This window comes from Lytechinus pictus, chromosome 11, assembly GCF_037042905.1.
Source record: "Lytechinus pictus isolate F3 Inbred chromosome 11, Lp3.0, whole genome shotgun sequence".
NCBI classification, from domain to species: domain Eukaryota; kingdom Metazoa; phylum Echinodermata; class Echinoidea; order Temnopleuroida; family Toxopneustidae; genus Lytechinus; species Lytechinus pictus.
The window spans coordinates 4,748,689-4,764,121 of record NC_087255.1 but is presented as its reverse complement, the minus strand read 5'-3'; the positions used below and the strand labels follow the sequence as shown (position 1 = coordinate 4,764,121).

At 37.4% G+C, this 15,433-nt stretch overlaps 1 protein-coding gene across 1 annotated transcript in view; it reads left to right on the top strand.

Annotated features, from left to right (window-relative positions):
- Nucleotides 1-15,433, top strand: part of LOC129270722 (glycogen debranching enzyme-like) — a 42,175-nt gene that overhangs the window by 2,355 nt on the left and 24,387 nt on the right. The window contains exons 2-12 of the mRNA XM_064106464.1: nt 2,107-2,215; nt 3,510-3,729; nt 4,592-5,144; nt 5,986-6,094; nt 7,321-7,450; nt 9,277-9,489; nt 10,411-10,555; nt 11,512-11,691; nt 11,963-12,086; nt 12,727-12,890; nt 15,085-15,186. Coding sequence (XP_063962534.1) covers nt 2,107-2,215; nt 3,510-3,729; nt 4,592-5,144; nt 5,986-6,094; nt 7,321-7,450; nt 9,277-9,489; nt 10,411-10,555; nt 11,512-11,691; nt 11,963-12,086; nt 12,727-12,890; nt 15,085-15,186 — 2,049 coding nt within the window. The remainder of the gene's footprint in view (nt 1-2,106; nt 2,216-3,509; nt 3,730-4,591; nt 5,145-5,985; nt 6,095-7,320; nt 7,451-9,276; nt 9,490-10,410; nt 10,556-11,511; nt 11,692-11,962; nt 12,087-12,726; nt 12,891-15,084; nt 15,187-15,433) is intronic.

Here is a 15,433-nt window from a genome sequence, read left to right as displayed (position 1 = left end):
ATCCAGGGGGGGGGGGGGCACAGCCACCCCGTGCCCCCCCCCCTTTTGAGAAGCCAAATAAAAATTTGTAATGCGAAAATGCCATTAAAACAGAAGTGGCCCCCCCCCCCCCCTTTGAAAGTGAAGATTTTTTTTTTTTTTAATTTTTTTCTGGGACGAAATATCATTAGTTTTCTTGTTAAAAACCTTCTTTTTTTTCCTTTTTTTTTTTGGCTTGTCAAATTTTTCCTCGGAAAAATATGCTCCCCCTTTTCGAAAATTCCTGGATTCGCCCCCGCCTTCATGTACCCATGACCAGAGGAACCATGGTGAAATATCAAATTAGAGTCTAACCCTCTTGCGTACTAATCATTTTGTTGTTGTTGTGTAATATATTTTGTAATTTTGGCCTCCAAGATATTGTTCAGATAAGTTTTGGCTTTTAAACTACAATCCTAAAGTCACACTGTATCTTGAAGTGTTAGATATTGGTTATTATGGTTGAATATTCAAATATTTTCTTGACACTATTAAATATCATTGTTCAAACAGAGATGACAATATATTGTGATAACATACATTCTAGGGGCAGGGTCAGAGATAAGAATAGTCTGATTATCATGATCATTGTCAGAGATACATTTGTAAACTGTAACCTAGTTACCCTTTGATTCTGTCGCTCCATATTTTGGTGTACTACTACTTACACATTAACATTTTATCATTTGTGAAAACTCTGTACATAACTTACAGTAGTATCTAACTGTGGAACAGTACACTTTCAGTTTTATAGACATGCATGTATGGCATATAATAATAGTCAAAATGAGATATAATACATACTAGGCCCAAAACATGATGATTGCATTGAGTGCAGACCACATACCATTTAGATGTGAACACTATTTTGAGATCAATAAAATAAGTCTATTAGGAATGCAAATAGAATGAGACAGGCCTGCAATCCACTTACATGTAGAAAGGAATCTTGCCACAAATTACTCTCCGTGGAGGTGCCAATTATGTGGAGCGCATGCTAGAGGTTCGTGTCAATTCAAAACCCTGTGCCCTGTACTGAAAGGTCACGAAAGAAGGAAAGAAAGAGCGAGAGTGGACGGAGGAGGATTGAAGGGATCACTTGATCAATATGCAGTTGGTCTACTACTCACTTTATAGTCTAAAACCAACTTTTCAATAACAGTTTTATTAAAAGCTACTGAAATAATTCATTTTGATTAGCTGATAGCATAGGAATTGTGTATATTAAAGGTATTTATGAAATAGGACCGACCCTTGTCTCAAACACTGAGAGAACATTTTATTTTTTTTCATTTCTTTATTTATTTCAAATTTTTAACCAGAGTAGCCTGTTCAGCTTTATACAAACAAATATGTGAAATTACACAATATATACAATTGAAACGTTCATTAAAAAATCACTGGTCTTCCACAGGGTTCTGCATGATTATCTAAAAACATATTATTCATAACATCAAGAAAACTATAACATTTCATTATAAGAGTCATCGCATCAAAACAAAAGAAAAGAAGACATATATGCACAACATTGGCAAGGTGATTGGAAAGTCTAGAACCCTGTTCTCATTACCACTCTTAAACTAGTTTACCGGTACTGGAAACTAGTTTAGTGGAAACTAGTTGGAATTAGAAAGGTCAAAGAGGTCTTGTAATTGATCTTCCAAACCAGTTCGGAAAAGCACCTCGCGATGTAGTTTTCAAGACCGCTTTGCCTCATACTGGTTTAAAGCGTAAGTGAGGACACAACCGTTCTTCGGGAAGTGATCTTTGCACATTTTGAGCGCGCTACTCCACACACTGTGTGTATAATGTCTATGCTGTGGTTTCGAACTTCGCATGAAACATTTCCCCCCTACTGAGAGCGTTCCCATAGCAACAAGCCCACTTTATGTGAAGTGGTTTTGAAAAACACTTTCGGCTGATCGAATGGGAACCCTAGCAAAGCGATCTTCCAAAATTGTTTCCTGAACCGATTTGCAGTAAACTAGTTTTAGAAAGTATAATGAGAACGGTGTCTTGTTAGTGGATGAATTATATAATTCTGAAACTTATTTGATTATGTAAATTCCTCTTTTTTTCTTTGTTTAGCTTGACCTTTCGATCCGAGGGTCAACTATCATCATGGCCAGTCAGGTCAGAAAGATGATCCTCAATGAGGGAGAACACAAAAACACCACTCTTTACAGACTAAAAAAAGGTAAGATAAACTTTTAAAATTTGCTTTTATTATTACTTTTAAAGTTCTATCTTTATTTTGAATGTTTTGTTTTTATTTTTTATGTTGTGTTTGTTTTTATTATTTGTTTTATTTTTTGTTTTATTTTTGTTACATTAAATTTTTTTTTTTTTAGTGATTTGATTTCAGGAAGCTACAGCCGGAGATGATATCCTGAAGTTTTCAGCCAATTCCATGCTTTGGAAAAAAGTTTTATATCAAGAAAAAAATCATGCAGATATTTCATTTTAGTCATGTATGATAGCAAAATTTACCCTGTGAGCCAATTTTTATTTCACATCCCCACATGCTGTTTCAGGACATGCAATCTAGTAATGAACTGGAGTAGTGATAGATGATTTACCATTGAAGCTAAGGAAGGGCTCTAAGGAATCCTTTGCATGCTCAACTTAAACTTAAAGCAGATATGAACCAACAGCGCCATCTTGAGTCCTCAACTACTCATACCTGGCCAGTTTCCTGACCCATAATGCTAGTGTAGTCTAGTAATATAGACCCACTTGAATGATAACATGCTAAACTACTCAATACATTTATACCACCATCATTACATGTATGTTACAAAGTAGCAAAACAATTACTTTTCCTCTCAAAACATTTTAGTTTCTCTATACAAATACAACCATAGGTCAGTTTATTCTCTTTAGTATTTTTAATAACTGAAGATACATATATTTTAAGACTATGTATTAACACACAGTCAATGAGAGACCCCACACAGTTCACTCCCCCTTTAATACTTTTATCTGTATGATGGACATTGTACTCTAGTTTAGACCATCCCTACTGGCTTTGAATGTAAGTGTCTTCACCGATCATCTGCCAACTTGAAAACTTTTCAAGAAGTGCATGTACTACTATGAATTTGCCTTAATATATCAACCTTTTGTATTTCAACCTTATTTCTATCTGGAGGAGGACATTACACTTCTAGTTTAACCTGTCCTTCAGGGATGTAGTCGAAGCTGGCCTCGAGGCCACATTTTGTCGGCCTTGGCCTTGGTCTTGGACCGAGTCACAAGAATAATCTTTGGGAGAAGGTTTTCTTCAGCAGCCTCATGACTCAGAAGTGCCGGCCTATACATGTACTGTACTACATCCCTGCTGTCAATAGGCTAGGTACATAAAAATCTTCTGCAACCATCCATCATTGGAGAAAAACCTTCTGTCTCTCGAATGTACTGCTTGTTTTATAAACTAATCCCATCAATGTTCTTGACAATCTTAAGCTTATTATTTTCCTTTTTGTCTGTAGGATGGACCCTGCACTTCCAGCTTGGCCCGTCCCTGCAGGCTCGGAACGTTTGCATCTTCACCAACCATCCGCCCCAAGGGAAGATCTTCAATCGTAAGGAGTTCTACGAGCTTGGTTGGGAGATGGCTTCCCAGTCACAGTGTGACACGTCCGAGAGATACTGCAAGGTGGAGCTTGGGCTTGCAGGAGCGTTTCAGTACTACTTCACGATCGATAACCGGTGAGAAGGAATGATTAGATCAGTTCCTGCGTGGGGGGTGGTGTTTCACAAAGATTTAAGTATGTCTTAGAGTCGCACGTAAATGCCGAAGGTAAATGTAGGTAAATGCCTTGCCAAAGGACGCAAGTGCTGCAGTGGGATTTGAACATCGGACCTTGAGGTTCAAAGTCCGGAGACTTATTCACTGAGCCACAGCACCTCTTAAGTGCCATGGCATGCATGATAGTCAACCCGTAATCTCATTGATTAATACGCAGTACCACACATCTCCTTGGAATTATTTTACAATTGCAATGATGCATTTTATGACCCACGTAAATTAAAATTTTTGTGTGATTTCTAGTCAAACGTAAATCTTTGTGAAACACCCCCCTCCCCCGGGTGTTGTTTCATAAAGTTACATGTTCAAGTGACTACACAAACAACTGGAGAATGTTCTTTATAGTACTAAGGCAGCTATATAGGGTTTAGAAGGGGTCACCAGTTGTGTGTTAAGTCATGTGTAAAGATACAAAACACCCCCTGGGTTGAGGGCAGCTCCAAATGGATAAATTTCTTGCTGAAGGAAGTTATCATCTGGGGTGGTATTTGAACCCATGGCCCTCTGATAAAGAGACACAAGTTACTTCCATGAAGCATATGGACTAGAAGCAGACTAGATGCACCACTAGTCTGATGTCACTGTCAGCGTCTATATTAGTAGGGTAGATTTCGCCAACAATTGCAATGAAATCACAATATATTTTTATGCATTTGGGGGTATAGCTATTTTTTGTTTTCTCTTTATGATTCAGTGAATCATTTTATTAATTCATTATCATTTACAAACATGTGAGTAAATTATTTTTGTATTAATCACCAGTATGAAGGAGGAAGGCTCAGGGTTCTTCTTGGTAGATCCTGTCCTGACCGTGGCTGCAGAGACGGACATCCTTCCCCTGGACTGCATCACCGCACAGACAGTACTCACCAAGAGCCTGGGACCCTTCTCATCCTGGGAAGAACGGTTGAGGGTCAGCCATGAGTCTGGATACAACGTCATCCACTTCACACCGATCCAAGAGCTCGGGGCGTCCAACTCCTCCTACTCCATCAGGAACCAACACGCCATCAACCCGTCCCTCGATTGCAACGGCAACAAGGTAACCCTTGCGGATGTCCAGGGTCTGGTGTCCAAGATGCAACACGAATGGGGTGTCCTCAGCATATGCGACGTCGTCTGGAACCACTCGTCCTTCGACAGCCCATGGCTGAAGGAACATCCGGAGTGTGCTTACAACGTCCAGAACTCCCCGCATCTTCGGCCGGCATTCGTTGTCGACCGTATCTTTGCTCATTTCAATTCCGAGGTGATGGAGGGGAAGTGGGAGGCTGTCGGTATCCCGAAGATCATTGACAATGAGGAACAGTTACATGTAAGTCAGTTGCAAGGGTTTGATAGTGGTGCAATACTCCAGTGACTGTTATCATTTTTAACGAAAGTTATCGAGCTGGTAGGATAAACATTTGTCATTGTATCTTAAATAAATTCGGTTGAAGGAAGATCCAACTAGTATGTAAAGATTTAAATAAGAAGTAAAACGGCAACAATAATAATCCTCACAAGCTACCCAGGATTGATATGTAGAGGGTAGAAGCAAGATGAGAATGAATCCCGTCCATCGTAGGCCCATGTCGTTAAGACTTACAACTGTGGTAACTTTGCCATTATTTTAACTGCCAAAAAGACCTTGATTGTCATTGGCTGCTAAGCACCATTGGTAAAGGAATTGCCATGATGGCAAAATTACGATAATTGTAACTGTTGATGAAGCAGGTCCCTGGTTTCAAATTCTGCAGTGATATCGCAATCTTGTTTTGCCAAAAAAAGGTTTTTCCTGTTACTAAAGCATAAAGGTTTTTTTTATCAACATTATAAGTTTCATGAAGGAAAGAGGAAACAAAGAGAAACAAGATTGAGATAAAGTTGGAAATAGCCACTTTGGTGTATGCACCATAGTGTGATAATAGTCTGCAGGCACAGACCCTTGGTTTTCACATTTCACATAGCAGAGTCTGAAGTAGTGAGACTAGATTCACTGTACATATTCTGTGGCTGGCTCTCCCAATTGACGCAAACAGAACTTTTGGCATTTAGCCTTCACTTTAGACAAGGTATAATTGTTTAAAGTGTCAAGTTTGAGTCTATGCTTTCAGACTAGTGTTATACATCCTATTTTTTTTTTAACAATGCTTTTCCTGTCATTTCTTTCACAGAAAATAAGACACATACTGACCCATGAAGTCTTCCCTCCATTCAAGTTAGAAGAGTTTTATCAATTAGATGTGGAGAAAACTTTAGAAGAATTCAGAGAAAAATGCAAAGGTAAGTACGGAAGTTTTGCCATGTCAACTTTAAAGGACAAGTCCACCCCAACAAAAAGTTGATTTGAATAAAAAGATAAAAATCTAACAAGCATAACACTGAAAATTTCATCAAAATCGGATGAAAAATAAGAAAGTTATCACATTTAAAAGTTTCGCTTAATTTCACAAAATAGTTATATATGCACATCCTGGTCAGTATGCAAATAAGGAGACTGATGTCAAAACTTTCTTTTTTTACGTCCGATTTTGATGAAATTTTTATTGTTAGTTAGTTTGATTTTTCTCTATTTATTCAAATCAACATTTTTCTGGGGTGGACTTGACGTTTAACTTTACTTGAGTAAACTTGGCTAGATAATGTTTCTCGCCATGTCAATTTGTAACTTTTTATAAGTCACCAACAAGATTGCATGTCTTGCGATGTTAACATGTAACATTTTTTTAAGTCAACTTGGCAAAGTAAGATAACACCCCATGTCGACATGTCAAATCCTATAGTTGATTTGACAGAGTAATGGATCTCCCCATGTCGACATGTAACTATTTATAAGTCGTCTTGGTAAAATAACATATCCTCCCATGTCGACATGTAACTTTTTATAAGTCGACTTAGCAAAATAATATATCCTCTTTTTATCAACGTAAATCTTTATAAGTCGACTTGGCGGAATAACATACACTGTATCCCCCCATGTCGACATGTCTCTCTTTATAAGTCGTCTTGGCAAATTAACGTGTCCTCCCATGTCGACATGTAACTTTTTATAAGTCAACTTGGCAAAGTAATATATCACCCCATGTCGACATGTCAAATCCTATAAGTTGATTTGGCAGAGTATCGTATCTCCCCATGTCGACATGTAACTCTTTATACTTCATCTTGGCAAAATGACATATTCTCCCATGTCGACATGTAACTTTTTATAAGTCGACTTAGGAAAATAATATATCCTCTAGCTAGATCTCTTCATCAACGTAACTTTTTATAAGTCGACTTGGCGGAATAACATACACTATATCCCCCCATGTCGACATGTATCTATTCATAAGTCAACTTGGCAAAATAACATACACTATATCCCCCATGTCGACATGTAACTATTCATAAGTCGACTTGGCGAAGTAACATGTCTCTCTTCTGTCAAAGTAATAATCTCCCTTATGTCAACGTCTCAGCTGGTTCCACCCAGTATAGTTATGAATTCATTTTATATCTTTGACAAGGTTCTAAAGAGGCCACCCCACAGAAGGAGAGTAAGCCATGGGAAGTTTCCATTGTCCAAGATAAAAAATACAGAAGATTAGCTAGTACTATTGACATGAATAAGGCCTTGGATAACTTCAATATACAGAGGTAAGTTGAGGTACAGCCCCGCCAGCTGGAGCTGTTAGGAGGTAAGCTCGGACTCTGTAGATGAGAAATTTTTACTACACCCCAGGTGGGTGTTTCATAAAGCTGTTCGTAAGTTAATGGCGACTTTAAGAACAACTGGTGAACCTTTCTTACGCTCTAAATAATCACCAATTAACATTTAATGGTGTATACCATTCACCACAAGAAAGGATCACCTGTCGTTCTTATAGTCGCTCTTAACTTAAGATCAGCTTTATGAAACGGGGCCCCCTGGTGTAGATTTCCCCCGTCAGGAAAAATTGATTTAAGAAGCATTCACACTGATAAAAAAAAACCCTTGGCAATAACATGGACGGAAGACCATTGCATCATATAATGTGTTTGCTTGCCAGTGTTGCTTGATTTTGCTTGCATTGCAACAAGTTTGTTTACATTGATACATGAATATCCGTAACATGATTGTAACCGGCATTTATCTTTGGATTTGGAGTTTGCTGGCCATTGAGTATTTGTGGAGCATGTGTATTTTTTATACGCCTGCCTGGCTACGGGACGGGACGTATTATGGTATCACGCTCGGTGTCCGTCTGCCTGTCCGTTAACTTTTCTCTGTAAACGCGATAACTTCAGTTTAACTTAACAGAAGCTCACTTGTGTGTATGATACTAGCATGGATCCCAGGAAGCCTATTGATTTTGAGGTCAAAACGTCAAAGGTCAAGTCGCCACTTTCCACTTTTCTCGCTTACTTGACCATTAACTCAATTTTTACGCTTTACAGGCGGACGTATTATGTGCTCTCCCCAGCGGCAGTCTTGTTTTTGTTTATTCTTGCATGAGTGCAGGGGTGAGGATCGAAATATAATCTGGTTATGATTATGACATTCTGTTTAAACCTAACTAGGCCGGGCTTTTTTGGCTGTTCTGTGGCCGGGGGGGGGGTTGATTCAACCCCCCCTGAGATCTTGGCCGCCGATCGCGCGAGCGCCGCAAAAATTTGCACGCTGGTAGTATGCTATGTAATCTACAAGGCTGTATGGTAAAATTTTCCAAAATAATGAGATTTTTTTTTTATATGAATTTATTATGCTAATTTATGCATAATTCATATTTTTTGCTCTAATTCACTAACTAAAGCTCCTAGGATGCTAATTTTTGGTAAAAATATTCTTTGTAGCATTCTTAACAATCGCAATTGAAAAAAACTTCGGTTTGGAAATCAATTTCTTATGTATTTTATTGTTTTATGAATTTCTTATGTATTTCTTTGTTTTTCAACCTTTTTTTTTTTCTTTGTTTTTTTCACCTGATTTATTGCACAACCTTTTTGAAGCATAATTATGCTAAAATCAATTGATTTCAGCTGTTTAAAGTAAAAATACTCGTATCTTTATGAATAAGATGAGAAAACAAAATTTGTACACAAAATCACATTTTGGAACAATTTTTGGTCTGACATGCACTTACAAAATGTTGCGTGATTTCGGAACCGCATCCCCGGGCGTCGTAAATTTGGTCTCAAAAGATGCGCGAGACTTAAAAGTATAAACACTGCGAGTGGCGCAGTCAAAAAATTTCGCGTGGCGGAATGATCGCAGAAAATATTGAGGGGGGGGTTGATTCACCCCCCCCCCCCCCGGCCTGTTTAGGGTTAAAAGACCTATATATCATGGATATATGTTTATGGTATGTGCTGATTAAAAAAAACACCTACATGTACATTCTATTGTTTGTTATCTGCTTTTATATTTGGATCAGGAAGTTGCTGGCCACTGAGTATTGATTCAATGTGCAGCTTAATTAATTATTATTTTTTTCATTTCTCAGGAACGGAGTTGATGAACCTGAGGCTCGGATAGAGCAATGTTGCCAGGATCTCTGCAGCCATCTTGAACGTCTCAATGGCTTGGCTTCCAATGTGATGGGAGAGGATATACGAAACGCCATTGAGAATCTCATCAGTAATGCCCGCTATCATCATCTAGATGCAAATGGTCCGAAGCTGGTCGAGGTCACCAAGAAAAATCCACTTGTTAATGAGTAAGTGTGGTTAGTTTTATGGTTGCCAAGTCTCTAGAATCTCATCTGTAATGTCTGCTATCATCGTCTCAGTTCATGTAGTCCTAAGCTGTATGTGAGAGTTTAAGATTCCCTTGGAATCTTATGATGGTTCTGTAATGGCGTTCAGGTGAAGAGGAGGAGGAGGAATGTATGAACTTTGTGATGATGACAGTGATGCTCATTGTGGGAGCGGTGGTGGTGATGATGATGAGGATGGGGATGATGGTGATGGTGATGGTGATGATGATGATGATGATGATGATGATGATGGTGGTGGTGGTGGTGGTGGTGGTGGTGGTGGTGGTGGTGGTGGTGGTGGTGGTGGTGGTGGTGGTGGTGGTGGTGGTGGTGGTGGTGGTGGTGGTGGTGGTGGTGGTGGTGGTGGTGGTGGTGGTGGTGGTGGTGGTGGTGGTGGTGGTGGTGGTGGTGGTGGTGGTGGTGGTGGTGGTGGTGGTGGTGGTGGTGATGGTGGTGATGATGGTGGTGATAATGATCTTAATGATGCAGATTATGGCAGTGATAATGACAATTGTGATGATGATGATGATTATCATGGTAATGGTTACAAATTTGAAGAGTGATGGTGATATGTTGGTGCTGATTATGGGGGCAGTAATAATGTCAATGATAAAGATGGCGATGATGGTGATTATGGGGGTACTTTAATAATGTCAATAATAATAATAGCGATTATGCTGAATACGGGGATACTACATGCCAATGGTAACAATGGCGATGATGGTGATAACGGTACTAACGACGTCGATGGTGACGGTGGTGAAAACATGCATGACAGTATGATGTGATTCAGATGGTAAAAGTGATAAAAACCTCTCCATTGGTATTATGAAAAACAATAAACAACAGTAATTCTCACAACTCCCTCCTCTCTCCCACCAGGTACTTCCGACATCCTGGACCAGCCACCAATGTACAAACGGAAGAAGCGTTGATGGACTCTGCTAAGGCCCCTCATCTCATGGCTTCCAATGGATGGGTTATGGGCGATGATCCTCTGAAGAACTTTGCTGAAGCTGGTTCCAAGGTCAGTCAGTTGAGGCAATCTTGATAGATCGCAGGCTCGTCAGTAACACAAAAATAATTAAACACTGGATTCACCTGGATGAGCTGCCAGGCATTGGGCAAAGTTAACCAAATAAATTAAGTCTGTGGACCGCCCTAACTTATACCCCATCCAGGTGAATCCACTGTTAGTAGTATTTTCATGTGAAATAAAAATCGCATAAATTTTAATTCAAAGTTACATATGATAACAAAATTTTCAATTACTCAGAATGAAAACATAAAATCATGCAAACAAATTTCAATAAATACACTGCATTACAAGGTGAGAAATTGAATGACAGAAAGGGAATATACTGACCAATTATCTAAATTAGTTTTGGTTGGCTTTGTCGTGCGATTCGGTATGAGATTGTATAAATTGCAATAAATAATTCAAAATTGAAAGTACTGTGGTATCTTGGCAAGCAATACAGCATATATTTATTCAATTTTATTAATTGTATTTCACTTAATGTAACATTTTGAATACACCCCCCTGAGATATAAACTGCAATGAATGAAAGTGCTATTGGAATATTGAAAAAAAAAAAATATTGAAACACCACTGGATATAAATAAAGGCCAGTAGTCAATAATAAGGATACATAAATAGAAACAGCTAATTACATAAGAATAAAAAGAGATAATTCTAAAAAATACATGAATATAGTGTCACATCGAATTTGGACACTTAATCAGAATCGACAAGATAGGAATTTAGGTGATTGCACCATGTTGAAAGAGATACAGTTTTGTAAATCTCAGTCACAGATCAGATTATTCTTTCTGATGCAAGGGCAATCCAGCAGTCATTTCTATATTTGATTCATTCAACTATTTTGTTCAAACTCCATGAGAGTGTTATCACAACTGGCATTTATATTTAAAACTTTAAAGACAGATTTTAATTCTGGTATTGTTTGCTTTGTGATTTAGGTATACTTGAGAAGGGAGCTGATCAACTGGGGCGACAGCATCAAATTACGATACGGTAAAAGCCCCGAAGATTGTCCGTTTCTATGGCAACACATGCTAGAGTACACAAAGAACGTTGTTTCTGTGTTTCACGGTGTTCGTATCGATAACTGTCATAGCACTCCCATCCATGTTGCAGAGGTAAGCAGTAACTATTTTATTGTTAGGTTCATAATGGATTTGGTTGTCATAGTGATGATAAAAAATGTTGTATACATACCAATTCATGTAAAATTTCATTTGTGGAGGGTTTTAGTTTTAGTCATGCTCTACTAAAATAATGGTTATTGAAATGCTGAATGCCCAAAAAGAAAATTTATTACACCAAACTTTTGTTCTATAGAATATACGTGTAGGATATTGACATTTTCATTTGGTGCTGAAAGATCTTGTTTTCCAACTTCTTGTTCAGTATTTCTTGGATGAAGGGCGTAAGATTCGGCCAGATCTGTATGTGATGGCTGAATTGTTCACCGCATCGGAACACATTGATAACATGTTTGTCAACAGGTTAGGAATATCATCACTCATAAGAGGTACGTTCAAACGCCTTGATTTTGATTGAATTTCGATGAAGATGATAGCAATGATGATGGTGATGGTGATGATGGTGATGATGATGGTGATGATGATGATGATGACGATAATGGTGATGCTGATGATGATGATGATGGTGATGATGATGATGATGATGATGATGGTGATGATGATGATGATGATGATGATGATGGTGATGATGATGATCATGATCATGATGATGATGATGGTGATGAGGATGATGGTTATGATGATGATTGTGATGGTAGTGGTAATGGTGATGATGGTGATGATGATGATGATGATGATGGTGATGGTGATGATGATGATGATGATGATGATGATGATGATGATGATGATGGTGATTGTGATGGTAGTGGTGGTTGTTATGATGGTAGTAGCGGCAGTGGTGATGATGGTGATTGTAATGATGATAGTGATTTTGATGATGATGGTGAATGGTAGTAGTGGTGGTAGTGATGGTTGTGATAATGGTAGTTGTGATGGTGGTGATTATGATAGTGCAGGTTTTTCTAATGATAACAACAATGATGATCATGATTACCATGATTACTATGTACATTTATGTTGGTTTGTTTGTAATTGACCGACTATCATATTTACCCTCACCCATCCCAGAGGCCATGAGTGCATTCGATTCACACGAAGAAGGTCGTCTGGTCTACCGATATGGAGGGGAACCTGTCGGTTCATTTCTCCAACCTGCGGTACGCCCTCTAGAGCCAAGTATAGCCCACGCCCTATTCATGGATGTAACCCATGATAACCCGTCACCCGTTCAGGTAACAAATTGGCAGCCATTTTAGTTCCCTGCAATCCCTGTTTTAAGTTGTGTTTATTGTTTTTAAAAATTTGTCATTTTGCCTCCGACGAAGATTCTGCTAGGATCGAAAGCTTAGGCCCCTTTTTGACTTTCTAATTTACTCCATTGGCTCTCTTTTATTAGATAAGCAGTTTTCAGCAGCTTCTTTTTGCCATTTTTACAAATTCCACAGCTTATTTCATCTTTCTTTCTTTGTCTATATTCTTCAGTGCATAGAGGCCCCCAGGCAGTGATATGCACAATAAAATACTTGAATTATTTGTATTTTGTTGTTGAATAATGAGGATTATGTTGAGCTATGTAACTTCTGAAGGTTTCCATGGCGAAGAAGCTAAATGGTGTGATAGGGGGACCATGAGACAGTGCTCAACTATGAATGACTGAAGATTTTTCTTAATTTTCTTTCGCTATATTTATATTTATTTTTCTTTGTAATTTTTCTTTTAATTACTTTAGTTTTCCAAAATTTTATTTTGAAGTTTGTGTTTGGCCATTGTATCTGATATTTTGAGTAGTTTCTTATGTACTTTATGATTTTTTAATGATTTTTTCCATTATATTGATTGTCATAATTTTGTTTTGGTTTGATTTTTGTTATTCAACAATCAATTCCTTTGTATACTGTTTTCATGAGTCACAGGCTTAATTTAGAACAGCTGTAAGGCTGAAAGGACTTAACCACATAGAAATAATTATCTATCTAATCGTCAGCAGTTCGTATGTATTAAAAATCAAGAATCTCATAAAAAACTTATTACATGTGGAGTGCCACAGGGGTCTTTACTAGGCCCTTTATTATTTCTCATTTACATTAATGACTTTCAAAATTGTTCTAATATTCTTTCATTCCTTCTGTTTGCAGATGACTCCAACATATTTATCTCTCACAAAAATCTCCAATCTCTCTTACAAACACTAAATCATGAACTGATTTTTGTTCTTAACTGGATACATTCCAATAAATTGTCACTAAATATCAATAAATCAAATTATATCTTATTCAGTAATACGATCGCTAACTTACCCGGACCTGTATTTTTAAACAACACACCTCTTGTAAAGGTTGACACAACAAAATTTCTTGGCGTATATATCGACAGTAAATTAACTTGGAAAGCCCACATTAATCACATTAGTAAAATTATATCCAGAAATACTGGTGTCATCTGCAAACTTAAGTCATCTTTTCCAACCCGTGTCTTGTTATGTTTATACTCCACCCTAATTTTGCCGTATTTAAATTACGGTATCCTTTCTTGGGGGAACAGTTCAAAACTTCATATCAATAAAATTTTACTTATCCAAAAAAGACTAATAAGAATTATTAATAATGCAAGTTACCGGGCTCATTCTATGCCACTCTTTTATTCAGACATGTAATGTTCTACAAATTTATGATCTTCATGCATTTAACCTTTGAATATTTATGTTTCAACTCTCAAGAAAAGAATTACCTATTACCGTATCTTCTCTATTTAGAAGAAATGACGAGATTCACAGTTATCCTACTCGTCAAAGTCATTATTATCATCTTCCACGTACTCGTACAGCTTTTTCACATAAAACAATTATTGTCACAGGTCCATTATTTTGGAATGAACTACTAACAGACTTCAAAGATTGCAATTCTATATATACTTTTAAACGTAAATTGAAAATTTATATTTTAAACAAATATCTAAATGACAATTCATCGGCTCCCTAGACAAATGTTCCTCTTAACTATTGTTAGTCCACCTCCCTTTGTATTTTTTTCTTTTTGTCTCCTTCTTTTTCTCGTTTTTTATTATTTTTTTTCTTCACATATATATTGATATTAAAACAAGTTGACAATTACTTATATTTAATTATTAGGGAAACTATAAATTACAAGCTCTGCTTTTTAAATAGTTTGCCCTTCATATTCTCATCTTATTGATATATCTGTCTCCAATCCAAACGTTCAATTGTATAACATTTGTCTGATTTATTATGAATTATGGTGATGTATTGTATTATGTTATTATCAATGATTTACTGTCTTTCGATGGACGTTACATTGTACAATGTATTTGATATTTTATGAGATATGAAAATAAACCAAACTGAACTGAAACTGAAATAATTAATTAAATGAACCTAAACTCTCGTCTCCTCCTATTGATATTTGGCAGGTCCGATCAGTGTATGATCTTTTACCCAGTGCTGCCCTGGTTTCAATGGCAAGCTGTGCAATAGGATCCACTCGGGGATACGATGAACTCGTCTATGAACAGGTAGAATCAATCATTATCAATCCCAAGATAAGTGTTCAATCTTATGAAATAATAATTTTACATGTATTTGTGATAGGTTGTAAAAATCAAGCTGCGAAGAAAACCCAGCGCCTGAAAATCATTATTCAGAGCTTAAAGGTAAAAGAGAGTAGTTGCAGCAAACAAGTATTTCATGAGAAAGCCCTTTAAATCAAGGTTAATTGTCACCATATTATCATAGATCTAGTTCTGGTACATTGAAATGAAA